Source organism: Ctenopharyngodon idella, chromosome 3 (assembly GCF_019924925.1).
Source record: "Ctenopharyngodon idella isolate HZGC_01 chromosome 3, HZGC01, whole genome shotgun sequence".
Lineage (NCBI taxonomy): Eukaryota > Metazoa > Chordata > Actinopteri > Cypriniformes > Xenocyprididae > Ctenopharyngodon > Ctenopharyngodon idella.
In genome coordinates, this window is record NC_067222.1 from 44,241,025 (window position 1) to 44,267,500 (window position 26,476).

Below are 26,476 nucleotides of genomic sequence, written 5' to 3' on the forward strand. Positions count from 1 at the left end.
AAAAAACGTAAATTGACATTCCCAGAATTCCCTGTGTGTCACTTCACATTTGATTATTTTTCCTTTAAATAACGGTTTATTTTTATTTATTTATTTATTTATCAGTTATGTACATTAAGTTTTTTGTGTTATATTTTATGTACTTGTTCATCAAAATGGTGAGTAGCTTCTCTTATGTATTTATCAGGCTGTAATATAAAAGACGTTTAGTAATTACAGTGCAGAAAATAAGAACAGTGAGCATGTTTGGGTGAGTGTTTTGTGTCTTGGGCAGCAGATGCTATAGGCACAGAGCATCTGTAAGCAGGAGAAGAGCAGCAGATGTTCTCAGAGCTGGAGAGGGTTTGTGTCTGTGCAGCATATGCACAAATCTGCATCTAGTCAGTCTGAGGCACTGCTCCTCATTTAAATATATTAACAGAACACAGCGTTGGCCAAAATTCAGAATTTAACAATTTGTTCCCTTTCGGTTCGCGAGTGTGAATTTGAATTGAATTGGCCAGATTCCCCACAGGATGATGAATTAGAATTTGTATGGGAATGACAGAAATTTAACACATAACAAAGATGAATTTTCAGTAAAATATCTTTACTGTAGAGGGATTTTTTTCTCCCTCTAATTAGGCTTTTTTTTTTTTTTTTTTTCTGAACTGAAAGTTCAATGCAGTCAAAATAATTAGCAGTCATCTCAGTGTATGCCCTTTAAATGCAAATGAGCTGCTGTGCTCGGCCTAAGAGGGCGGAGCTTCAAGAGCTGATACCCGGTGTCAGGAGTCAGTCAGGACGCATTGTAATGTCAGAAACTGCGAATATATGATGCATGGAGATGTTTTTATCTACTATATTAGTACAAGCCTGTTGTACCGGACCCCGTTTGACTTTACCAATGAGTTTTGATGTTTATTGTACTTCACACAAAAGATGAAGCATCCGTCACTCTAGAAAATCACTGTAAGAGCTTAATAAAACACAGTGCAAGTGTGCATTAAAATATTATCCATAAACTCTCTCTCTCTCTCTCCCTTGCATTATCATCAACATACACAGCAAATTACACAGAAACACTCCTTACAACTAACAGTAAACAAATATATAAAGACCTTATGCCTTTTCGGGTGGTGCTTAATAAACTGGTAAACTTTATATCCATAAATCAACTCCGATGAACTGTAATAAAGTGCTCTCACCTTCATTACTGCCGTATTCAGTCTCATTTAGGAGACTGTAAGCTGGATCATGAACAGTTTACTGATCTATCCTTGTGTAACAAATTTTTAGCACAACCTCTGTTTTGTATTGTCCCTTAGTATTGACATTCATTCACAAAGAAGTCCGGTGTGAAATGATTCGCGCAGACATAAACGAATTTCGGTAGAGTTGATGGAGCATTTTCTTCGAAAACAAAATTAACCCACCTCGTCTTCAGCGGCTCAGATTTCGGGAGTAAATGGAGAGAGCTATGTGGATTAATCCATCCAGCTACAGAACACCTAAAATGCTTGGGAGACGTTCTCGTCAGTGCAGCAATGGAGGACTGTACAACTGGCTGTGAACTCGTTCAGGGCAGTTCTATGTTAAAACGGCAGTGTTTGTCAACATTCGTGGGCGGGGCCTGTGGCTAATGTGACGTCACACTGCCAGGGATCTGGAAACGGCTTGTTCTGAGACACTGCTTATGATTTATTGGGATAAAAAAAGGAGTGATTGGATTTTTATCATTATAGGGTGGTTGTGTACACACACTGCCAAGACACATGTATGTCCAAACACCATGCAAAAGTGAATTTTGCATAATAGGTCCCCTTTAATATCATCTAATGTTTCTAGAAATAGCCCATATGTTGTGTGCATGAGCAATTCATATGATCAACTCGATTACGTCATTCGCAGTGCTTTATGAGAATGGGCAGAGCTGAGATCTTTTAGTGTATTTTGCTTGTTTCGACTTTCTGATTGGTGTAATTGTCTGTACAGAATCATGGGTAATGTAGTTTTTCACCACAAATTCCAATGTTAAACGCGATTATTTGAAATAATGCAGGCTGAATACCATTGATTAACAACCTCGTAGCTCATAGTAAGGTTGTCTTTAGTTATAATTAAAAAAATCCAGCTTTAGCGTCAGTCCTGGCAGGTCACGTCAGTCAAGCTCGCATCAGCTGACTCCCAGGTGACTCACGTCTACCTATAGGAATACTACGCCTATCACAGCATCCATATATAAGCTTATCAGTATTATCAGCAACTATTGCATTTCTCAGGAGCTAATTACCCTCCTCCATCCCCAGCTCCTCCTCTCCTCAGTCAGGATTGGCCTTATGATTCCCCTGAATCAAACTAATTCTTGAAATATGTGTACATGTTAAATTATTGACATTAATTATATCTGCATATGTTGGTTCTGTTCTGTTTACCCTAGGGGGGTTATTGCTGCTCTCCCTGCTCTTATCCATGAAAGGCTGCATGGATGCGCAGGAAGTTCTTGCCCAGAACAGAACCATACCGCCAATACAAACTCTATGCAATTATCAATGGTGGTCCTGACAGAAATAATTTTCCTATAGAGAAAATGAATGGAGTTTTTACTTCCAGAACCCGACAGTTGCGCACTATTCTAAATCCTGCTTACGACCTCACATTTAGGAAAACAACTGAAATTTTATGGACACTCTCTAAACAATTCTGTTTGCTGCTTCTCTCTGTAGCATTTAAGTTTTGATTCAAAAAGAATGTACTGGTCTGGAAAATTGCATTGCAATGATCTTGTACACAATTATATTTATGAAATTATAACTACTATATTTTTTTCCCCCCCAGCACACACTCCTGATAACTCCTTCATGGGTTTTGTGACTGAGGAACTAAACCAGACTGAAAGATTCAACATACAGAGAGACAAAGTCAACAACATGGCTGTGGTTTACGGCAAAGAAGCCAATATGTGGAAGGTAAGAATGTGTGCATCCAACAATAGCAAATCAAAGCAAAGGTTTTCCAGATGGTTAACAGAAACCTCAGAATTAGCAGGATTCTGACACATTTCTACCGTCACACAGTATAGTGTCAGACCGCCAGCATTTGCTCAGCATTTGAAAACACTACTGTAGACTTGCTTTCAGTCTGTGTAACTGTCAGAACATACAAAGATTGATTGCCTGGCTCCTATCATGGCTTGTTGGGCACAGTGATTGCGCTAAAGTGGTGTTTGGATGTGCTGACAGCAAATAACATCAGGCTGCTTTAACACGCTTCAAAGCAGGATGAAAGCAAACATTCTGCAGCATCAAGAGAGACAGGCTGTGAACATCGCCAGAGGAAAATGCGCCCACCCGTCCGCCAATAAAATAAATAAATAAATAAATAAAAACTTGACAAGTAGCAGACTTTAATCAGAAAGCGTGTTCGAACCGCTGGGCGTTTGGGAGCAGAGATTGGTTTTGATGAGAGCAAAATGCACCCCAGGAGCCGTGAAAAGCCCAGAGTCTTTGAGAAATGAAGTCTCCACGTTTAACCTGAACGTTTTTTCCTGCCGTTTTTAATGCTGCGTTCTTCAGCGCCGTGTTATTGTGTCTCTCTGCCTCTGTGCTGCTTGAGGTGTGCATTGTCATTTCTGTTTGTTTGACAGGTTGCCATTTAAAAGCTATCGGCGCTGTGGAGTTCCTAAACACTGACAGTTCCCTCCAGGCCAAATGGCAGCCCACTCGCTCTCATTGTGCATGTGTCACTCAGCCCAGAACCACAACTGTACGCTTAGAGATTGGAAAGACAATCATCTCCTCTTGTGCTCCATTCCCTCCCTTTCTAATTTATTTTTCGGTCTCTTGATGACTGTCTTGGATCACTTACAGCTCTAACTCAGAGCGTGACAATCGTCTCATCAATTTATGGATGAGCAAGGTTCCCACGGTCATGGAGAACCTGGAAAAAACAGGGAGTTATTGTTAGTTTCCGGCCTGGAACTTGAAAAGTTTGTGGTCAGTATAATTCATTAATGTTTTTGAAAGAAGTCTCATCTGCCAGCTGAATTTATTTGATCAAAAATACAGTAAAAATATTGTTATATGTTATATATGTTAATTAATATGTTATTACAGTGTAATAGAACGTTTTCTATTCGAATATATATTAAAATGTAATATATGATGGCAAAGCTGAATTTTCAGCATCATTACTCCAGTCTTCAGTGTCACATGATCCTTCAGAAATCATTTTAATATATGCTGATTTGATGCTCAAGAAACATTTCTGATTATCAATGTTGAAAACAGCTGTGCTGCTTCAGAATTTTTCAAGATTAATGAATATAGTTTTAAAAATAACAACATTTATTTGAAATAGAAATCTTTTGTAATGTTACAAATGCCTTTACTCTCACTTTTGATCAATTCAATGTCTAAAAGTATTAATTTCTTAAAAAAAAAAAAAAAAAGAAAAGAAATATATATATATATATATATATATATATATATATATATATATATATATATATATATATATAATAGACCCTAAACTTTTAATTTATCAAGGTAGAAGCCAAGTTGATGTCTGTGTAATGGTATGTGACACTTTAGCATGGCATTAAAATTAATTTTTTAATTAATTTTTTATTTGTATTTTTTTACGAAATGTGACATTATGACAATGAAGTTATATGACAATATTTAATTATAGCACTTGAGGTTTTGTTTACCATGTAGTTAGTTGCCAACAATGATTTAATTAAATCCCAAATAGACATATGCGTCCTTTATTTTCCTAAAAAGAAAGTGAGTGTCTCCTGTTTTCTTCTGCTGAAGCTGGCAATCCTGATTCTGAAAAAGAGAGTCAGAAGATTTGACTGTATTATATTCTGGGCTGGGATCTTCTATGGGAAATCTATGGGATTTTGTTCACCCAGTTTATCGTACACCAGGTGAAAATCCTAAGTCTGATCACTCAAGTTGCAGGATTTGAGGAATACACACTGAATTTTAATAAGTATGACTAGAAGCACAACTAATGAGCTGTTTTTCAGCTCATGTTCAATAAATGGATATATTGGGGAGGTAGTTTTACATTGTGAACTTTGTAGTTGCAGCAGTTAGCTCAAAAGGGAATCATGTAATCATCTACTCTTAAGAAATGTTATTTTTCTGGCCATAGAAATAACTTTCTTACAGTACTAATGTGTCAGAGCATGTAGCAAGATCAGATCGTTTAGTGACTTTGTCTGTAAGCAGTGAACTCAGAATCAAATTAGGGTGAATGTACACAAAAAATTACTTAACTATTCTACGGATCACAAAATAGCTAATCCGAAACACAAACACACAAACAGGTAAACAGAGTGGAAATGGATGAATGAAACTGGAAAAGAAACAATGGAAACTGAAGTATGGAATTATAAAAGTGAAAGAGTCAGTCACTCCCTGAGCAAAAGCATCACTTTTTAATTTAAAGGGGTTGACAGCTTATCTTAACACCTCAGTGGATGCTTGCACTGCCCTAAGTCATGTAACAAATGTCTGGATGCAGTCCTAGATAAGTCTTTCAATGTTTTTCCCAGAGATGGTGATGCTTGATTGAAGTAGGTAAAGTTGAATGTTACGTCAGATTCTCCCAGGGTAAAACAAAGAAATACGAACTTTGGCATTGTTATTTTGACTCTAGATATTGGGTGAGGTCTCTTGGACAAAGTCCTGCGGTGTTGAGGCTGACCTTCTTATCTCCTTCAGGACTGACTGAGATAGTGGCCTTCTGAAGGTGGACCGGCCAATCCAAGGGTATAAATTTGAGCATGAAAAAGTTTTTGTCTTGAGCAATAGCTTATTTACATAATCAGAGTGGATTTGAGTGCTGTTAAACTTTGATTATTGTAACAGGAATATAGCGCAAGTTATGAAGATTTTGAGTTTTTCTCCAAGCCTAATCAAACACATATAAACAAGCTAATCAAGGTCTTCAGGATTACTAGAAAGCTACAGGCAAGTGAATTTTTATCAGGGTTGGAGCTAAACTCTGCTAGACAGTGGCCCTCCAGGACTGAAGTTGCCCATCCCTGGTCTACACCAATGTCCAGGAAAATTAAAAGAGGATCATTTTAAAGGAGTGGTTGATTATGATTTCACTTTTTTTAACTGCAGTTAATGTGTAATGTTGCTGTTAGAGCATAAACAAAATCTGCAAATTTCAACGCTCAAAGTTCGATGCAAAGGGAGATATTTTCTTTTAAAGAGTTCACTGTTTAAGGACTACAACAAACGGCTGGTGGGGACTACAACGAGCTTCTTCCTGGGTTAGTGACATCACTAACCCTAAAATTTACATAAACCCTGCCCCTGAGAACACGCAACAAAGGGGGCGAGGCTATGTTGGGCTGCTTTAGAGAAGCCGGACTGCTCCACAAAACGAAGGTCAATTTCAGTGTTGGATTTGCACAAAAGATTAACATGACGGCACATGCTAGTAGATGAGTTGAATCAACTACACAGCAACTACATAAATTTATCCACTAACCATTCAGAAACGTCCAGAAGCATTCTAAAAGTTGTAACTTCTTCCTGAGTCTCTCCATCAGTGTCCAACTCCGGTTTGAACAATGTAAGGCTGAAACACGTTACTGACAATCCTCATTTTGGCTGTGTGAGATTCTCCAGCTTTGTTGTTGTTGAGCAACCGAAGCGTGAGCTGTTAAAGCTCCGCCCTCTTTTGGAAAGCGGGCCGGGAGCAGCAGCTCATTTGCATTTAAAGGGACACACACAAAAACAGCATGTCTTTGCTCACACCCACATAGGGGAACAAGCTTTAACAAGCTTTTGTGGGGTATTTTGAGCTGAAACTTCACAGAGACATTCTGGGGACACCAGAGACTTATATTACATCATTATAGGTCATTATAGGTCCTCTTTAAATCAAGACACAACGCATACTGGGTTACATTAAACAGTGGTGGCTTATGCGGCATACATATGACATTATACAAGATAAAATACAATAAACAAAACAGTGATAATAGAAAAAAAAATGCCCTGGGAATGTGTATGGTTATGCTAGGGGGGTTGTGCATTGTTTAAAGGGAGAAAAGTAAGTTTTATGTGCTCTATATCTCTTTCCTGTGGCATGTGTGATTTGTCATGTTGCCACCCTTCCCCCATGGCATCCCTTTAAGATGTTACCAGTTTCCTGGTTAATGTCAGCAGGGGAGTCCAACCCTGAGGTTACGGACCATCCTTCAGACTCCACAGAGCCCTGAGGTTGGTCCTTTTCCTTTGATGTTCCAGTTTGGTTCATCAGTGAAGGGACCCATGATCCAAATGGTGGCCCTACCAAGCACCACATAGTATGTCTGCATAATCAAATGCATTAAAATGTTTTATAAAAGAGAAGATTCAATTTAGATTCTGAAAATGCCATTGGAATGAATCGTGTAAGTCAACTTGCTGACTCACAAATAAGCTTTAATTTGTTTAATTTAAATTGATTGATTGTTAAAGATTTATATGACAATGTTTTATCCTCAGTGCTGTTTAACTAACATTTTCATACAGAGATCCATACAGAGATGTCATTAACGTACCAACACTTTTCCAAAGACAGACAGAAATCTTTAATGTGAACCTTAATGAGGCCCTACATTGATTTTCTGAATGTCACTCCATTGTTTGAAATAGCACATCATCTGTTACGCTTATTCTCCAATCTCACGTTCATTACTGCTTAAAGAAAAAGCAATTTTGGTTCACACAAGAATGATTTGGTCATATATGTCCAGAAAGTAAACTCTGAACTCTTGTAGACACTTTGTTTAAGAACTATGCTGTAAAAGCAGAGTCAAGGCTCTTTTGCTACGCAAGGAAAAGGGCCAAATGTGTTTTAATTCTCAAGAGAAGGTGCTTGCCTCCAAAACTCTTAATGGTTTGATATAAGAAATTAGGTGTAACACTTGCCTGAGGAGATGTATGAATTATTAATGGAGTAATGATTTAAATAAGTAAATAATTCATACCCCTCTTTAACTGTGCATCTAAGAGAACTTTCATTATTGTCCAGAGAACATGGTCTTTCTCTTTGTTCTGATGTTAAAATAGCAACATCAAAAGAAGGGATGTCAAACCTCTGGTCAAGGGCCAGATTGGAAAAAACTCTGCCTTGTTCACCATTTCTTTTCTTTCTTTCTATTATTTTTAAACTTGTCAAACCATGTTGCACTCATGCAGACTGAATACAACATCCAGAATCAATTTTATGCTGCTTTAATATCCAATATTGAGATATTAAACTAAATTAAACCTTACCTTTAGATTACATATACCTGTACATAAGGAACTGATAGTTAGGCAGTATAACCTAAACAACAATATTCTCAAGAGAAGAGAAATCTAATCACTATTCTTGGATATAACTTGATTTTTAATAAGCCACCTAAAATAAATAAATAAAATAAAATAAACTTAAAATCTGAGCCTATGGCTCCTTTTAATTGCATGTTTCTAATTCAAACTCTGACAGCATCAAATCAGTATTAATGTATGAAATGCAATAATCTCACAGTGGAGATGATGGTGAAATTGACTTTAGTCATAAGTAATTCAAGATGTGATCTATAAGATCTTGCTAGCATAATGAATGGATGCTGATGTGTTTTGGCATTATTTATTTAAATCTTTTTCCTCAATCATCCTATGAGTGTGTAAATACCATTTAGTTTTTGTATTCATAAATTGTGCAGTGATTGAGGTCAAATATGCACAAACACAAATGAAAAAAGTGTATATACAAACAGAGGGAAATTAAGTGTTTTGCCCTGCTGAGCCCCTTATTGAACAACAACAGGAGAGTAATTTATTTCTGTTGAAATGCTGGCTACATCAGATCAGGCTCTTTGTTTTTGTCAGAGGCAAATGTGTTATACACTCTTCTTTAGATGTTGCGGTTCTGCTGTGATGCTGTAATTGTAAGCAGCTGCTCCACTCTATATCCATGTGCTTCTGTTTGTGCGCTGTCCATGGTGCTGATCTCAAGTCAGTTGTGAAGCCAGCCACTTTTTAAATATACAATTTGTATGTATTTTGTGTACTGTTGATGAAGAACAGTTATAAAGCATGCCAGAAAACAGAGAACAGGTAACAGACTTGCACGACTGAACTTTATTCCCATTATTTTCAGTGGAAATACAATGAAAAAAATAGAAATAAAGCAACAATTAAACGCAGTGCACATAAAATGCACTTCATTGTGCCGTTTTTTCAGAAATTGCCAAATGTATTCATTTTATTCCAAAATCACTGTATTTATGACATAGTAATTACACTTTCAGAACTCATAAGTAGGGACTTTCTAGGAGGGCTTGATGTTATCAAGAGACACAGTTGTCTTTCTATCACTGTAAAACCTGCCAGTTGTTCTAACTAACCCATTTTATTTATCTTTACTTAATGTCAAACAAATTGCGTCCAACTCAATTGTAAAAACCTACTACTGTAAAAAGTAAGTAAAATCTGTACTATTCACATACTATGCCTGTGTTCCTCAGAAAACCCAAGTTAAGAGTACTTGATTGGTTTGAGTATCATTTTGTCAAGCAAAAGAGTTTTTGAGGTGGGACAATTCTTAATTTACTTTTCACTAATTTCCTCCACTTCTACAGTTATCTTTCTCCTTAGTTGCCTTTGCTCATTTTCCAAAGTCATCTTGAATATTGAATTGTCAATACAACTGAAAATTTTAAAAGAACATAACATAAGTTTACTTCATAAATTGATTTCCTAAAATGGTTTGTCACCATTATGGTGATTAGTGTTCCCTTTGGTTGGGAACTTGAAACTACTATTGTCAAACATCAAACATTTAAAGGGGTTGATCCCTCTTGCAGTCCCCATCTTGCAGTCAACCTTGCTTGAGTCACACATAGACATCAACATTTAGCATGCAAAACAAAACAAATTAATAAGACTCTGACCATTGCAAAGCAATTTTATTTGCTGTCTTTATTGTACTAATACTGACACGAGAAGCCAAGTTATTAAAACTTGAATATATAGATAATCTAGATTTTCCGATTCAAAGTTTGCGAGATTTATTCAAGTAGAGTTAACAAATTGAAATGTACAGTGTAAAGTTTACTCTCATCTTCTCACATCCTATGCTTATACAGGGTAAAGAGAAGTTGCTGACGATCTTACACCGTTACATGGACATCCATGGGACAGTGTACTATGAGGCACAGCGTCCCCCAGAGGTGCCAGCATTTGTCAGGAACCATGGATTACTGCCCCAACAGGAGTTACAGCAGCTTCTGAGAAAGGCTAAGGTACTGTTAGCATGATGTACTTTTAAATGTTTGATAATAAGTGTTGGAGAAAGTTACTTTTAAAAGTAGTTTGTTGCAATATTGTGTTACTCCATGAAAAAGTAACCTGCAGTTAGTTTCTATGTAAAGTAATGTTACATTGCTTTTGCATTACTTTTTCTCACCTGGCTGACGTTATTAATTGTGTTTTGATTAATGATCATACTGTATGTTAAAATTTGATTAAACTTTTAATCTGTTGACAACCATAACTTGTAAGTTCATACCAATTTATATCATTACATTTTTTCCTAGCTCTTCATGGGATTTGGCTTTCCCTATGAAGGCCCCGCCCCTTTAGAGGCAATAGCCAATGGTTGCATATTTCTGCAGCCAAAGTTCAACCCCCCTCGCAGCTCCCTCAACCATGAGTTCTTCAGAGGCAAGCCCACGTCCAGAGAGGTAAGTGCAGTCTGTGCACTATATATATGCCAGTGACCATGTTCTGTGAGTTTTTTTTTTGTTTGTTTGTTTGTTTGTTTTTTTTCTTTTGAATGGCACACAGTTCTGTCGTTTACATAATCATAATCATTTTCAGATCTTTAAAGAAATGAACCAGCACTGAAGAATCAGCGTACTGCACTCATGTGTCAGGTTTATGTTCTGTTTTGGTTTAGTTTTATGCTCCCAGTTCCTGTGTTTATTTTCTGTCTTCCTTAGTTGACCTAGTTTACTAGTGTGTGCCTGTTAGTAGTGTTAATTGTGCCAGCTATTTTTAAATTACGTCTTAGTCCTGTGTCAAATGCACTTTTCAGTTTTTATCATATTTAGTCAACCTTGTCATGTTTTCGTTAAGTCAAGTTTTAGTCAACTAAATATCTGGGCATTTTAGTTTAGTTTTAGTCAATGGAAACTAGTCACATTTTCATCATGCTGCATGATGGTTAAATTGATAATCACAATTATTTTGCTCAAAATTAAAATCACAACAATTGAGTCATTTGAGAAATTTATTTTTACATTTCATCTGAATTATTTCACTTTCACCAATAAGCAGAAATCAAGAAAATGTGAACTCTTACGCCTACTTTATTTTACCTCATGTAGCTTTCTGATTTATTAGCCTAAATTAACACACTCTCACATTCTCTCAAAAATTAAAATGGTGAAATTCCTAATAGTAATTCCAATAATTCCAAATTTAATTAATTTTGTTCTATTAAAACAAGAACAAAAAAGACTTTGTATTGCCACATAGAGGTTACATAAAAGTGCATTTATTCAGCAACCACAATCGCAAACAATATAGTTGAGATTCATGTTTGGATTTATTACAGTTTATCACTGAGAAGGGTAGATTTAGTCGCAGCAAACACTCACAGGTCGTGAAGGAACACAGACTGGCTGAATGATACTTTCACTTAAGCAGAATCTCTCAATGTAAATCGCTGAACTCCAGCTTACTTGTTTGTACGTATATTCAGATCATCGGTGACACTTCTGTAGTGTAGAGAGAGCATAGTGTATGTCTTTGTTTAGTGTTTGTTTTTCTCCTGCGCATTATCTTGCTCTCCTAAGTATTTGTTAATTTGATTTGTTGTTTATTAAAGTTAATTACTGCATTTAGATCCTGCCTCAATTCATCCCTTGCTGCAACCACACAACGTGACATCACAGATAACATGCATTTCTTTATCTCCCCATCAGGTGTCATCTCAGCATCCGTACACTGAACAGTACATCGGCAAACCCCACGTCATAACAGTAGACTTCAACAACTCTCAAGAATTTGAGACAGCTGTTCAAGACATACTCAAAGACAAGGTAAATTTAGTTTAGTGTAACAGTGGTTGTTGCATGGCTTTATGTAGAAATATAGAAAAGAGATGTCAACTTTTTTGCCATTCGATTTACATACTCTCATCAAGACATGTCTAGTAGTTGGAAGAGGAATATTTGGAGATGCTGCCATCCTTTTTTTATATAAGCCTTTCATGGTGCCAATTCAATGGAGTGCCATGCAGTGTTTTTTCAGTCATCTTAGACTTTAGTTCTGACTCAGTTGCTTTCTCAAAGCTCAAACTTTCTGTTGTTATGGAAACACACGCAGTGTCTTTCAAAAGTTTGAAAGCACTATGAAGTTGTTGTTTTTTTCATCCACAGTGCAAAAAAGAAAAATATGGGAAGCAAACAAAAGAAATAGCATGTTTCTGAGCATAGAGAACAAAAGTTTGCAATTGTATAGATGCACACAAGATCAGTCCTTCCAAACTTGGTTTGAGTTTCACCATCGCCCACGGAATGATACAACTGCAAACTGCAGTCTAAGAAGGTCAATTATTTGAACTTTGTTTCAACACAGTGTAATATGCTGGTTAATGCTAATTTGGTGCTTGCCTAGCCAGTCTAGCTAGTCTAATGGAGTCACCAGTACTATTTATCAGAAAAAATAAAATAATAATAATAAGAAGAAGAAAATTAGAAGTAGGAGCATAGGTGAAACCTTATAAAAGTGGGAATGTTGTGATTTTCAAAACGAATGGCAGGTAAAGTTGTCTTTTCTATCATTGAATACTTCACCTACAAACGACAGTTGTTTTTATTTACTCATGATCATTTCATTTTAAAGGATTAGTTCACCCAAAAATGAAAATAATGTCATTACTCACCCTCATGCCGTTCCACACCCTTAAGACCTTTGTTAATCTTCGGAACACAAATTAAGATATTTTTGTTGAAATCCGATGGCTCAGTGAGGCCTCCATAGCCAGCAATGACATTTCCTCTCTCAAGATCCATTAATGTATTAAAAACATATTTAAATCAGTTCAATGAGTACAGTGGTTCAAGATTAATATTATAAAGCGACGAGAATATTTTTGGTGCGCTAAAAAAAACAAAATGACGACTTATTTAGTGATGGCCGATTTCAAAATACTGCTTCAGGAAGCTTCGGAGCGTTATGAATCAGCGTGTCGAATCATGATTCGGATCACGTGTCAAACCGCCAAACTGCTGAAATCATGTGACTCTGGGGCTTCGAACCGCTGATTCGACACGCTGATTCAAAATGCTCTAAAGCTTCCTGAAGCAGTGTTTTGAAATTGGCCATCACTATATAAGTTTTTTTTTTTTTTTTTGGCGCACAAAAAATATTCACTTTATAATATTAATATTGAACCACTGTTTAACCCTTGAAGCCTATAATGTTGGTTTTGGATTTTGTTCATGTGTCTTTTATTTTGTAATTCTTGCTCACAGTCTTTAGCTGTGTTTGAAATCGTCCCCTATACCCTCATACACTATTCCCTACATTACTCATATACAGCAGTCCACTTGAAGGAATGATTGTAAAAACGAGTGACCATCTGCCATTGGTCAGACAAGTAGAGGCCCCGCCCAACTCATTAGTCGAAGCAGAGATTGACAAATCAGACCACTTAAACCAACAAAGATAGTCAATAGTACCACAAACCTACGAATGGTTCACCTATGATTTGTTTGAGAATATAACATGGAAAAGATTGCACACAGTACCTTTAAATATGAATCAAGAAACTATTTGTTCAGGCTTCATAATAATGACATGCATGGACAGTATTATTATTGCATATACTGTATGATTCTGTCTGTGACTTTTTTTTTTGTCTCTTTGCACAGGTGATGCCCTTTATACCTTATGAGTACACTTGTGAAGGCATGCTGGAGAGAGTGAACGCTTACATTCAACATCAGGTAGTTAGGCATTTCAAGGTCATTACTATTGATATCAAATATAAAAACAGATAGATATTTCATTATTATTCTATAACAACTGGAGAAAATGATCCATTAGTGTTCCCATTTATTTTGTCCACCATTTTATAAGAACCCTCGGCAATACACACTTTGAATTCAAATATACAATTTGAGTCACCTTTGCTTATAGATTCTCAGATCTGGACTATTAGTCAATCACACAAGCCAAAAATGCCATGAAAAAAACGTCATGAAAAAAAAATGGCACAATAAGAGGCACTTTGACACTTTAAAAATCCTCCAGAAAACGTTTATCATCCAGTAACTTTTAATATTATGATGTGGGACACACTTCTATTTATGCTGCATACTGTTTGGGACAGAAAGTGTAAGAATTGGGAGCAGTGCAAGTCTACGATCTGTGTTACGCTTACACATGCACACGTAGACAAAAATGTAAGAGAATAAGTGTAAGCATATTTTTGCCTATGATGTGAACTACGTATATGCTGAGCTTGCTAGTCAGTCGCCTTTGGGATTTGATGTGAGCACATACACTGGAACACACACTTTTGAGAATATGAACTACTCTGAATGCTTTGTTCAGCGCCTTTAATACTCAGTGCCCTTTTTTTTTTCTTTTTTTCCAGCTCAAACCTGAAAATAACACACACAAAATAAAATGACTCCTTTGTACTACAGGAATACTTGTGGTCTCTTTTAAATCTCTTTTAAATCTTTAAAAAATCATTACAAATAGGTAATTACATTTTAAAAAGAAAGTAAAATAGTAGTTAAAAAGCAATAATATTTTGTAAAAATGTGATGTGTATTGGCATATGACACTACAAAAGTACATGATACAAGTTTTGTTTTTTTGTTTTTGAATAAACAGATTATTGGCCTATTCACACCAAGAATGATAACTATAAAGATAATGGTTGCACTTTATGTTACAGTACATGTACTTTCAATGTACTTACAGTATACTTATCAAGAAAGTACTAAATAAGAGAAGGTAACTATGGGTTAAGGGGTAGGTTCAGGACCTACAAACCCGATTCCAAAAAAGTTGGGACACTGTACAAATTGTGAATAAAAAAAGGAATGCAATAATGTGGAAGTTTCAAATTTCAATATTTTATTCAGAATACAACATAGATGACATATCAAATGTTTAAACTGAGAAAATGTATAATTTTAAGGGAAAAATAAGTTGATTTTAAATTTAATGGCATCAACACATCTCAAAAAAGTTGGGACAAGGCCATGTTTACCACTGTGTGGCATCCCCTCTTCTTTTTATAACAGTCTGCAAACGTCTGGGGACTGAGGAGACAAGTTGCTCAAGTTTAGGAATAGGAATGTTGTCCCATTCTTGTCTAATACAGGCTTCTAGTTGCTCAACTGTCTTAGGTCTTCTTTGTCGCATCTTCCTCTTTATGATGCGCCAAATTTTTTCTATGGGTGAAAGATCTGGACTGCAGGCTGGCCATTTCAGTACCCGGATCCTTCTTCTACGCAGCCATGATGTTGTAATTGATGCAGTATGTGGTCTGGCATTGTCATGTTTGAAAATGCAAGGTCTTCCCTGAAAGAGACGATGTCTGGATGGGAGCATATGTTGTTCTAGAACTTGGATATACCTTTCAGCATTGATAGTGCCTTTCCAGATGTGTAAGCTGCCCATGCCACACGCACTCATGCAACCCCATACCATCAGAGATGCAGGCTTCTGAACTGAGCGCTGATAACAACTTGGGTTGTCCTTGTCCTCTTTAGTCCGGATGACATGGCATCCCAGTTTTCCAAAAAGAACTTCAAATTTTGATTCGTCTGACCACAGAACAGTTTTCCACTTTGCCACAGTCCATTTTAAATGAGCCTTGGCCCAGAGAAAACGCCTGCGCTTCTGGATCATGTTTAGATATGGCTTCTTTTTTGACCTATAGAGTTTTAGCCAGCAACGGAGAATGGCACGGTGGATTGTGTTCACCGACAATGTTTTCTGGAAGTATTCCTGAGCCCATGTTGTGATTTCCATTACAGTAGCATTCCTGTATGTGATGCAGTGCCGTCTAAGGGCCCGAAGATCACGGGCATCCAGTATGGTTTTCCGGCCTTGACCCTTACGCACGGAGATTGTTCCAGATTCTCTGAATCTTTGGATGATACTATGCACTGTAGATGATGATAACTTCAAACTCTTTGCAATTTTTCTCTGAGAAACTCCTTTCTGATATTGCTCCACTATTTTTCGCCGCAGCATTGGGGGAATTGGTGATCCTCTGCCCATCTTGACTTCTGAGAGACACTCTGAGAGGCTCTTTTTATACCCAATCATGTTGCCAATTGACCTAATAAGTTGCAAATTGGTCCTCCAGCTGTTCCTTATATGTACATTTAACTTTTCCGGCCTCTTATTGCTACCTGTCCCAACTTTTTTGGAATGTGTAGCTCTCATGAAATCCAAAATGAGCCAATATTTGGAATGACATTTCAAAATGTCTCACTTTCAACATTTGATATGTTATCTATATTCTATTGTGAATAAAATATAAGTTTAAGAGATTTGTTAATTATTGCATTCCTTTTTTATTCACAATTTGTACAGTGTTCCAACTTTTTTGTCAAAATGATCCTCATTCACAAGGATCTGTGAAAACAACTAAAAACGCAGGCCGGTAGATAGTGATGTCACTTTGTAAATAAACACTATGTGCCTATAGACTGAACACATAATACACATACGCATGATGGCTCAACAGTATATTTGCGTTTTTGTAGTTTACATGGAGACAATAACAGTATCATTTTCAAAAGTTTGTGCTTTCAGGCCCTCAAAATTCTGCTGTCGTGTCATGTCATTAAAAAAATAAAATAAATAAAACTTAGTTTTGTCTCTAAATCCTGACTGAATTGATTGGATGAATCATCAAATTGTACTAAAATAGCAGCACACATCATTGAATTCTGTATCAGTTTTTGTTTTGAGAATGTATCATAAGGCTCTCTTCCAAAGATCTTTTCAGTCAAATTCATGTTTTTTGTAGGATTTTTGTCACCGCATCGGTCCATTCCCTAAAGCCAATGAATCCAGGTCATGGCCTGGGAATCCACCCAGTCCTTTCCTTCATCTGCCCAACTCCACAGCTTTGATCTGGGCTCCCAATATCACTGCTCCGGTCTGCTGGCCCCCTCTCAGTGCCCTCCGGCTCTTCCTGTCTCCAGAAGCCTCGTCCTGTGTGAAAACCTGCCAGGATGCCGGTCTAATCTGTGAGCCAGCTTTCTTTCCTTTCATCAACAATATGGAGGCCTTCAATGGGTGAGAGATGCACATAATTTCTGGATTCTTTGCATTTTTGCTTAAATGTATTTGTTTTATTTATTTATTTGTTCATTGACAGCCATTATTGCAGTTAATATGAAGTTATGACAATTTTAACTACTTTATAATATAATTCTTATGTATTCATATTTACACATTCACATGCACATGCTTCATAGAAAGTGTTATCATTTGTTTCAAAATTGCATAGCATGTTTCCATTGAAACATTTTAAAGTGGAACATTCCCGAAGCAAATGTCTCTGTCATTTTCTCCAAATAAAATTAGCTTTTTCTATACTTATAATCAATTAAATCAGCAGTTTTATATAGAACTGTAGTTTTGATTTCATTTACAGAGCTTCATGGGATGAGCAGTTCACAAAATTGTAGTGTATAATCTTTTAACTTTGATTTTCCCCCTCATTTTCATGTAATATTTTGTTTCAATCAAAATTTGTAATGTTTTATTCATCTCGCAGCTGGATGGTTTGGTTTAAAGCTGACAGATCTTAAATCCATCTGAAGAGAATGTATAAGAAATGTATTTATGTAACCAAGACATGAGCAGTCATTGTTCTCTATTGACTGCATCATCCCCCCACCCCACCCCCCCCCCCACCCACCCCCCCTTGTCTGTGGTCCTTTGTAACAAGGATATTGTGTGTGAATGTGTGCATTTCAGGCTTAATGCTCAGTGTGAGTCTTTGGAAGCGGAGAAGAACCATGTGTTTCCAGCTGTACAGGTGGAGAGGAGAGAGTGTTTTCAGCAAAAGGAGCCGCTGCTGTTCAGTTGCGCTGGAGTTAGTGCCAAACACCAGCGGCTTTGCCCATGCAGAGACTACCTCCATGGCCAGGTGGCGCTGTGCAGGGACTGCCTTTGAGCTTTCCCCATAGACCTTTAAAGATGTCTGTGGTAAACTGAGGCCAGCCCTGGGCAGTCAAACATGTCAGAATCCCCAGAATGCTGGTATCTACAGCTTCATGGGAATTGCTGGACTGAGGTCATTGACGTCAAGCTTGAAGATGCATCCGAAGAAGTGTCCTCACTCTTGGTTACTTTGATCCAAAGCAAAACTTTGCCTCCAGATGAGCTACTGATGGTAAGCGAGATGGTACCCTGATGTTCACCATCTTTAGAGTCTACTGTATGTGAAAAAAAAAAAAAAAAAAGACTTGTGGTGGTTACAAGGTTGGATGGCGTGAGCCAAAAATAAATGCAAAATACAGTTTTGAGTTTGGAGTTCCTTTGTGATGCAGGTCAGACTCGAGTAGCTGAAGTTTTATGAATGCTGAAAGTGCCAGAATTGCATATGAATTTTAAAGTCAACATGAAACATTATAGAGTGTTCCAGGGATGACATATTTTTGTAGGCCAAAACTGGGAAATGAGTTAGTATTTTACCACTTCAGCTCAATCGTCCTAAACTCAATGGGTTTTTTGAATGGGTTTTTGGTTAAATGTCTGAAATAAGGTCTGTGATTAACATGAGCTCAAAATATTTTCATGTTTTATTCTACAACATGAAATACATCATTAATACCCCTTTTTTAAAGCTGTTTACTTGTCTTGAAAAAGGCGGCTGCTAGTGTCTAATGTGACTGTAGAGGTTGTCAAGGACATTAAACATCATCAGCCGAACAGGAAAACTCATCTACTCACTAGTCGCTTTTACAGCATCGTTGTGTTTATAATCACTCTTACAAACTATTATAACTCCAACCTTCAGGGCAAATGTTTTAAATAAAGACTGAAAGAGTTGTCTAAAGCTTAATGGTGGTGGCATTGAAGTCATGTGGCTGTAGTGTAGTGCATTTATAACCTACCTTTAGCTTTTTACTTGTGATGGTTATATTTAGGCTTCAAAATTCGTAAAAGTTGTGTTAATTTGTGAAGGCGAGAAAACCATAAAAGAATCATAAACCTTTGTTGGCCACAGAGCTTATTTTCTGCAACAATACAAAAGCCAATGAAAAATCCTATTGGGTTTACGGGTTGGCCTACAAAAATATATCATCACTGCAACACACAACCCATTTTAATGTTATATTTTGGAGTCAAATAGGACATTCAAAGAAGTGTAGGGTAAGACATAGTTCCTGGGATCTGATAGGATATGATTGTGGAAAGTGGATGGATGGATCGAATCATTCCAAACAGTATGTGCTACTAATGCTATACCAACACTATGTTTAGGGTTTAGATTTATATTAGTATTTGTTTTCATGTTGTGTATGCAGTCAGCACTGTGATTGACATGACCAGTGAAATCTTTAGAATCAACTTTGGGGTGGGTTTGCGCTGAACTGGTTTGGAGGGGGAAAAAAATCATGCATTGGAGTCAGAGCTGAATGTGATTTTTCAGTGTTTTTTGAAGAACAACTCTCCTACTGAAACACCTCCATCATCCTCTTTTTAAGAGACTTTTAGAACAGTTCACCTTGCTTTACCAACCTTTCAGGCACACTGGTATGGTTTTGCATTAGAGATTCAAGTTAGAACCTTTCCATTTTGCTGTAGTTTCCTTGGATCCACATGGTTGCTGCTGCCTTACACCTCAATCTATATATATATATATATATATATATATATATATATATATATATTTATGGGGGGGGAAATAATGTGTTAAAGTTATTAACACATTTAATGCACCCGCCATTTCATACAGTTGATGGTGACAAATTTGAAGCAGGGCAACAACTCACTGTGTGATGGAGCCTTTAGAATGCAGTTATATACCCTGTAAACTCAAGATATCAGGGGAAAATGTCCCTGTATGAGTTTTTGTCTTATATTTATATCATGATATAGTTAAGAAATATCACACGAGTGCTGTTTTGTCCCAAATAGCATGTGCAAATGTGATACTGATTTTATACAGTTCAATAAGAAGTTAATACTGTGTTATATTTTAGACAAAATATTACCAAATAAATATTGCTAAATATTACCTGTAAAGAAAGAGCAGAACTGTTGTGCGTCTCCAAACAGCGGTTTCTGAATGAATCAGCGTTTTGAGCAAATCAGTTGGGTGAACCAATGATTTAATGGCTCATTCATAAAGAGAGGCATTTACTTCATTCCTGAATGAATCAGCCATTTGAAAGAAGCGGATGGATGACCTAATGACTTACTCATTTAGACATTTACAGCCACCTACTGGCAGTTTTAGTTTTATTATTTCATTAAAAAAATCTCATATTTCCATATCAATAAAAAAAATCTTTAAAAGTATAGTTCACCCAAAAATGAAAATTCTGTCATCATTTACTCACCCTCATTGCTGTTGAAGCCTAAACATTTGTGTAATAAATTCAATGTTAAATCAAATAATTTTTTTTTTTTTTTTTTTTTTTTTCTAAAGCTATTTTTTGTAATGTCTATTTGAAGTTTTTCTCATTTAACACAATAATGACTTTAAATTATCTTTTGGGGGCAGCTTCTCAGCCAAACTATCATCAGCCCTTATATATTTGAGCATATGCATGTATATGTGACCAATATCACATTTGTAGCCATGCAATATGGCTGTATATCAGCACAGCTGTGATTCGGCCTGTAGGTAATCACAGCATGCTGATATACAGCTATATTGCATGGCTACGAGTGTGATACTGCATTTATACAACAGTTTAAATAAATAAATAAATAAATAAGTAAGATAAGAAACAACAATGAAGTGTCTTTAAAACCCTCTTTTTTTGAAGACACTTCTATTACATTCCTCCATGGATTCAAATCTCAAGTTGATTCTAAAACCACTTTAGAACAAAGGAATGTTGAGCCCCTCCATTGAAACTCATTGTATTTTGTACAGTATTATTGAGAGAGAGAGAGAGAGAGAGAGAGAGAGAGAGCATTACCTGTCTGATATAACATTCATTCTTTAGGTCGATAATTTGTTTACAAATTACAAATTTGTTTACAAATTCCCTTTCAATTTAAAAGTCTCTTGCAATGGACTCATTCACTTGTAAAGTTTGCTGGCATCTAATGGTGTTTTAATGTAACTTTCACTCAATACATATTACACACTAATAGACCCTTTCTCAATAGCAAATATAACATATTATTTACATAAAATAATATTTATTGAACAATATTTAAATTGACAATAGCCATTATAAATGACAACAGGAAATAAACACAATTGTACAAACGTACAAAACGCAGTGCTCTACAGAATGTAATCTAAGTATAGCCTTAATATTAAATGAGTAAATTTAACATAGCCCAATTCGATTTGCTCAGGAACAAGTAAAAGTTTAATAAGACCAAAGATTGCCTGTTTCATGTACCCAAAATTAATTATATCTCAAGTTTTACCACTATAAGAGCCAGCAGCAAATCCCTGAAGCACTGGACAAAATGAAGCTGTTCTCGGTGGGTACACGAGCACTGAATGGCCGCTGATGCCCTGGAGCTCGCATCTCCGAAAACGTCTAAACAAATTGTAAAATAGGTGCTATAATTACATATGAGTCACATATTTCAGGTCTAAACAACTACATTCTCGCCTAAAAACTCTTAAAACTGCAGTTTGTGGTACAACAAGTGTAGTATTTGAAAAAAATACTGTGCATTTGCTCGGCCGCCATGACAGTCGCTTCAAGCAGATACAAACGGTGAAAAGGTAGGTGCTGTTATCACAAGAATATCACACGGTTCCCAGCCTTCAGATTCGAGAACCGGAAAGAACTGTTGTGAATGTGTATATATATATATATATATATATATATACATACATACATAAATACATACAGACTGTATATTGTTTAAGGTGAAATATGGTCATTTTGCACAGTAACCACTATGCATATAACCCTGGATCTTTATTCCACTGCCATATGTTTTACTTCAAATCCAACTGTATTATTATTTATGCATAGTGGTTACTGTGCAAAATGACCATATTTCACCTTACTGTGAAATATGGTCATTTTGCACAGTAACCACTATGCATAGACAAAATACAGTTGGATTTGAAGTAAAACATATGGCAGTGGAATAAAGATCCAGGGTTACACTTTATTTTAAGGTAGCGTTGTTACATTGTAACTACACAAATACGTACTGAGTAATATTAATAAATGTGCTTAAGGGTCAGGATTTGGTTTAGGGTTAGTTGCTTGTAATATACTGTTCTTACTATAGTAAATACATGCAAGATGTGTAAGTGTCACCTTAAAATAAAGTGTTACCAGATCCAGTGACCATTCTTATCCTTGAATGCTTTGAATTCACAGCTAATAAATAAATAAGTAAATAAAAAGCTATAGGCCATTAATGTGCTGCAGAAATCACCTAAAAGACTGTTGACCCCACACATACAAAATCTGACACCGCATTGGTTTTGTTTTGGAACATGTTCTTGACAATAAAATTGAAGGCTCAAGGAATTTGTGTGTCTGAAGCTGAAAGGTTAACCAGTAGCCTTCACAGCCTCTGTGACATTGACTGAAAAGTCATTTCAGAGGCGGAGAATGTTATTATGTTTTGATAAAAGATTGCAAAGACTTTCATTGGACATTTTCTAAGACCAGCAATGCATATTACATAATTAGGGACAGTTTTGGTTTCATGTTGACTTCTAAGTTCATATCAAATTAAACTACTACTGTGGGGGTGGGGGAGGAAACACTGCTTGCAAAGAACAGATGTGAATTATTTATGGAGTTACTCAAAGTCATTGTGTAAATATGTGCATTTTACATATTTCATATGCACTATTGTTTGTACAAAATAAAATATACTTTTAAAATGGGTGTATTTACATTTTTAGCAGCTCTAGCTGGGATGAAAATGAATGTGGGATGTTTCATAAGTGTACAACTTCAAAAAGCATTGGGATTATTGACTGTAGAGATACACAAGTAAGTGTGTGTGTGTGTGTGTGTGTGTGTGTGTGTGTGTGTGTCTTTGTAAAGCTGTTGACTCATACATGTGTGATATTCATTGTTCGCTCCTGTATCATGCAGAGCTGACGGTCTCAAAGCAGGAGGAATTCTGGGAAATCTGACAGTGATGATGCAGCTTTGCCATCAGCGGCATCATCTGAGAAACCTGCTGAGAATAGAAACTCATGCAGCTTTGAGACACTCTCTTCTTCAAAGCTTTTCTTTAAAAAAAGAAATAAATAAATAATACTGGCAGTACATCCTTGGAGTGTAACTCAGGTCCTCTGTGTAGATGTTTCACTTTTTGGGGTGTGCAGTGGAGCTAATATCTGTATCTGTAACAATCTCAAAATTATATCTGTATTCGGATAAATCCAGAAGTAGGTGGGGCTTTAACCAGAAGTTCGTGAAATTACATGAGAAGCCCGTTTTAAAATGCAATTATGTTCCCCTTTTTTATTATTATAATTATATAATTTATTGAAATATCTTCTAATTACAAGAATAATACTAAATAAATGTTACATTTATTTGGATGATTGTCCAGTTATGTCAGAACAATCATCCACAACCTCAAATAAGAGGACTCTGTATAAAATAGCAGATTAGAGAACATTGGAAGAAAATATTCAGTGGTTGAAAACTGCTTAAACAACTTTTGCTAGGCATACAAATCTGAACAAATAATAAAGACTAGACTACATAATGCTTGCCGTCTCAAGGAAAGAGTGAGACAGAGAAACATATTTTGTACAACATTTAAATAAACATATTGTAACATAGCTGGCATGGAGCAGATGAATACAATGGTGAAGAGAACCCAAGTGCAGTTTATTTACAACAGTGAAGATCCAAAATCAAGAAACAAAACATTAACTCAATCTTGACATGAAACAAAACAAACTATGAATTTGACAATAAACAATGGCCTGGCACATGGATCGAAGAAGCATGGAAGCAGCATATCAACAACTTATTTCAATACACGACAAAGTAGCATGGCAAACAAAAAGGCTTAAATACAGGACTGTGGGGGTCAACAACCAATGAGAACATGGAAAACAAAATGAGGGAATCAATCAGAACATTACACTTAAGACTAGGGAAACACAAGACATGATCACATGAGGGCAAGGAATCACATGACACAAGCAGGAACCAAGACTGAGAATTTCAAAATAAAAGACATGCGCACCAATAAAACCCAAACCAACGTGACACATATCAAGTAGTAGAACATATGTAGCAGTTTAGTTGATATCACTCTTGTCAAAGCTCTGATTTCTGAGAGATATGCAATGGCAATGCGGCTATTTGATTTGCGATCCCGCTGTGCTTATTTCATTCATAACGTTTTTAGTCATTCATGTAAATAGATGTATTGAATAGTAGAAATAGCCCCGGAGTCGACGCAAGCGGGTCAGTCCCCCTCAGAGCCAGGAGCGGATCTATAGCTGATAGATCTATGGTCCACGGATCCAATTCCCAACCAAGTCCCCACCCTCAAATCTGCATCTTCTTTGCCGGTCCTGTCCGGTTATTTGGTTATTTGTCGTCAAGCTCCTCGGCTCTGTCCCCGTTGCTCTCTCCGTGTGGCTCATCTTTCTCACCTTGGGCTTCACCGAATCCCTGGCTTCACCACGGCCTGTCAGCCCGTCACCATCGCCTTGGCTCACCGCTCCTTCATCGCCTCCTCGGCCCGTCTGCCCGGAGACTCAGCTGGGCTCCCTCGTAACTCCAGGTCGACCTCCAGCAGTCGACACCCAGCTTTTAACCTTGGACTTCCGGGCTTCTGGCTGCACCTACACCATGCACCCCTATGGCGTCATCGGGTTCCTCCCTTCCTCCAACCTCCCCATCGTCCTCGCTCACTCCATCGTCGCCCCGGTCATCAGAGTCCCCGTCTCCGCCTCAGTCCCACTAGCCAGCAGCTCAGCGCCAGGCTTCCAGGCCTGCGAAGTTCCGCAGGTCCCTACACGCACCATGGTTCCGCCTCTGCCGATCGGTCCCAGGGTTCCATCCACCCTCTCAGTCAGGACTCCGACCTGGATCCTCCCATGTTCAGCGCCACCATGACGCCTGTGGCCAACTCCTCCAGGCTTCTGTCCATCACCATCTCCATGCCTCCACCCTCTTTCCTCGTCCTGAACTTTCTTTAGGGGGGCGTTATGTCACGTTCAGTTTAGTTTAAGTTTTCATGGACTTTCAGTTTGTTCACCTTCATCACGTATGTCTCTTTGTCTTTGTTCCTGCCACTGATCAGTCACCATGGAAACTAATCATCACATCTGTTTGTCTTTAGTCATCATCTCTGTGTATTTAAGTTCCTACGTGTTTCCTGCTCATTGTCGGTTATTGTTTGTTACGGATGTGCCCATACTCTTCTGTGTTCATCATTCATTAAAGACAAAAAATAAAAATAGTTGGAAACGCACTAATTTAGATAACTGAGTTGAAACCATAGTGTTTTATTTAAAAGCCATGTTTTTATCATAAGGATTTTATACTTTTTTTTTTTTACTCTTTTTTTCAGTAATTGTAAAACTACATTGCTAAAAGTAGCATGATACTAAAAAGCTAATATTGAAAAGTTCAGCTTGTTTAAGCTTAAAAAAATGCTTCACCATGATTCATAGGATCCTCTGCAACTCACAGTTTATCTATGAGCTACAGACTAAATTAAGCTCATAAATTCATCAGCCTCCCCCTCAACACTTCTGTCTCTATCCATCTTTCGTTCTTGAGTCCACATGTCAATTTCTGTTCAGTTCAGCTTTAAATAATGTTCTTAACAGGGCTTCTTAACAGGGCGTCAGGCCAAAACCCCAGTGAGTGAAAGAAAGTCTTTATGAGTGTAAGAAAGAAACCTGAAAGAGAAAGGTTATTTTTCAAAAGGGTAGTTAAACTCTGGAATTGTTAGCTGCTTTTTTTAAGCAGTAAATTTAATGCAGTGTCTCTAACCTAGGCTGCATTGCATTGGGATGCCAATCAAATACCTTTTGTAAGAATATGAATAAAAATGTTATGGGTATGGGCTCCATACTTTCTATCACACTTCTTGCCACTATTTTTCAGTGAGTTTTTTGTCGACAATTTAGGAGTTCACAGCAGGTACAGTTTTGTGCTCAGAAAACAGGCATATGTAAAGGAGAATGAGAAGCACGTGGCTGCAGAGAACAGAAAGCAATTCCAGCCATGGTCTCAGAACTTCAAAAGATTCCAGGAAAGCTTTGAGAGCCTTCA

The 26,476-nt window shown here is 37.0% G+C and overlaps 1 protein-coding gene across 1 annotated transcript in view; it reads left to right on the forward strand.

The window, feature by feature from the left end:
• Positions 1 to 22,151, forward strand: part of LOC127509266 (alpha-1,6-mannosylglycoprotein 6-beta-N-acetylglucosaminyltransferase B) — a 132,859-nt gene extending 110,708 nt beyond the window's left edge. The window contains exons 11-17 of the mRNA XM_051887857.1: positions 2,818 to 2,948; positions 10,133 to 10,288; positions 10,583 to 10,729; positions 11,975 to 12,091; positions 13,928 to 14,002; positions 17,059 to 17,330; positions 18,018 to 22,151. Of these exons, the coding sequence (XP_051743817.1) occupies positions 2,818 to 2,948; positions 10,133 to 10,288; positions 10,583 to 10,729; positions 11,975 to 12,091; positions 13,928 to 14,002; positions 17,059 to 17,330; positions 18,018 to 18,216 (1,097 nt within the window). The 3' untranslated portion in view covers positions 18,217 to 22,151. The remainder of the gene's footprint in view (positions 1 to 2,817; positions 2,949 to 10,132; positions 10,289 to 10,582; positions 10,730 to 11,974; positions 12,092 to 13,927; positions 14,003 to 17,058; positions 17,331 to 18,017) is intronic.
• The last annotated feature ends 4,325 nt before the right edge of the window (positions 22,152 to 26,476 follow it).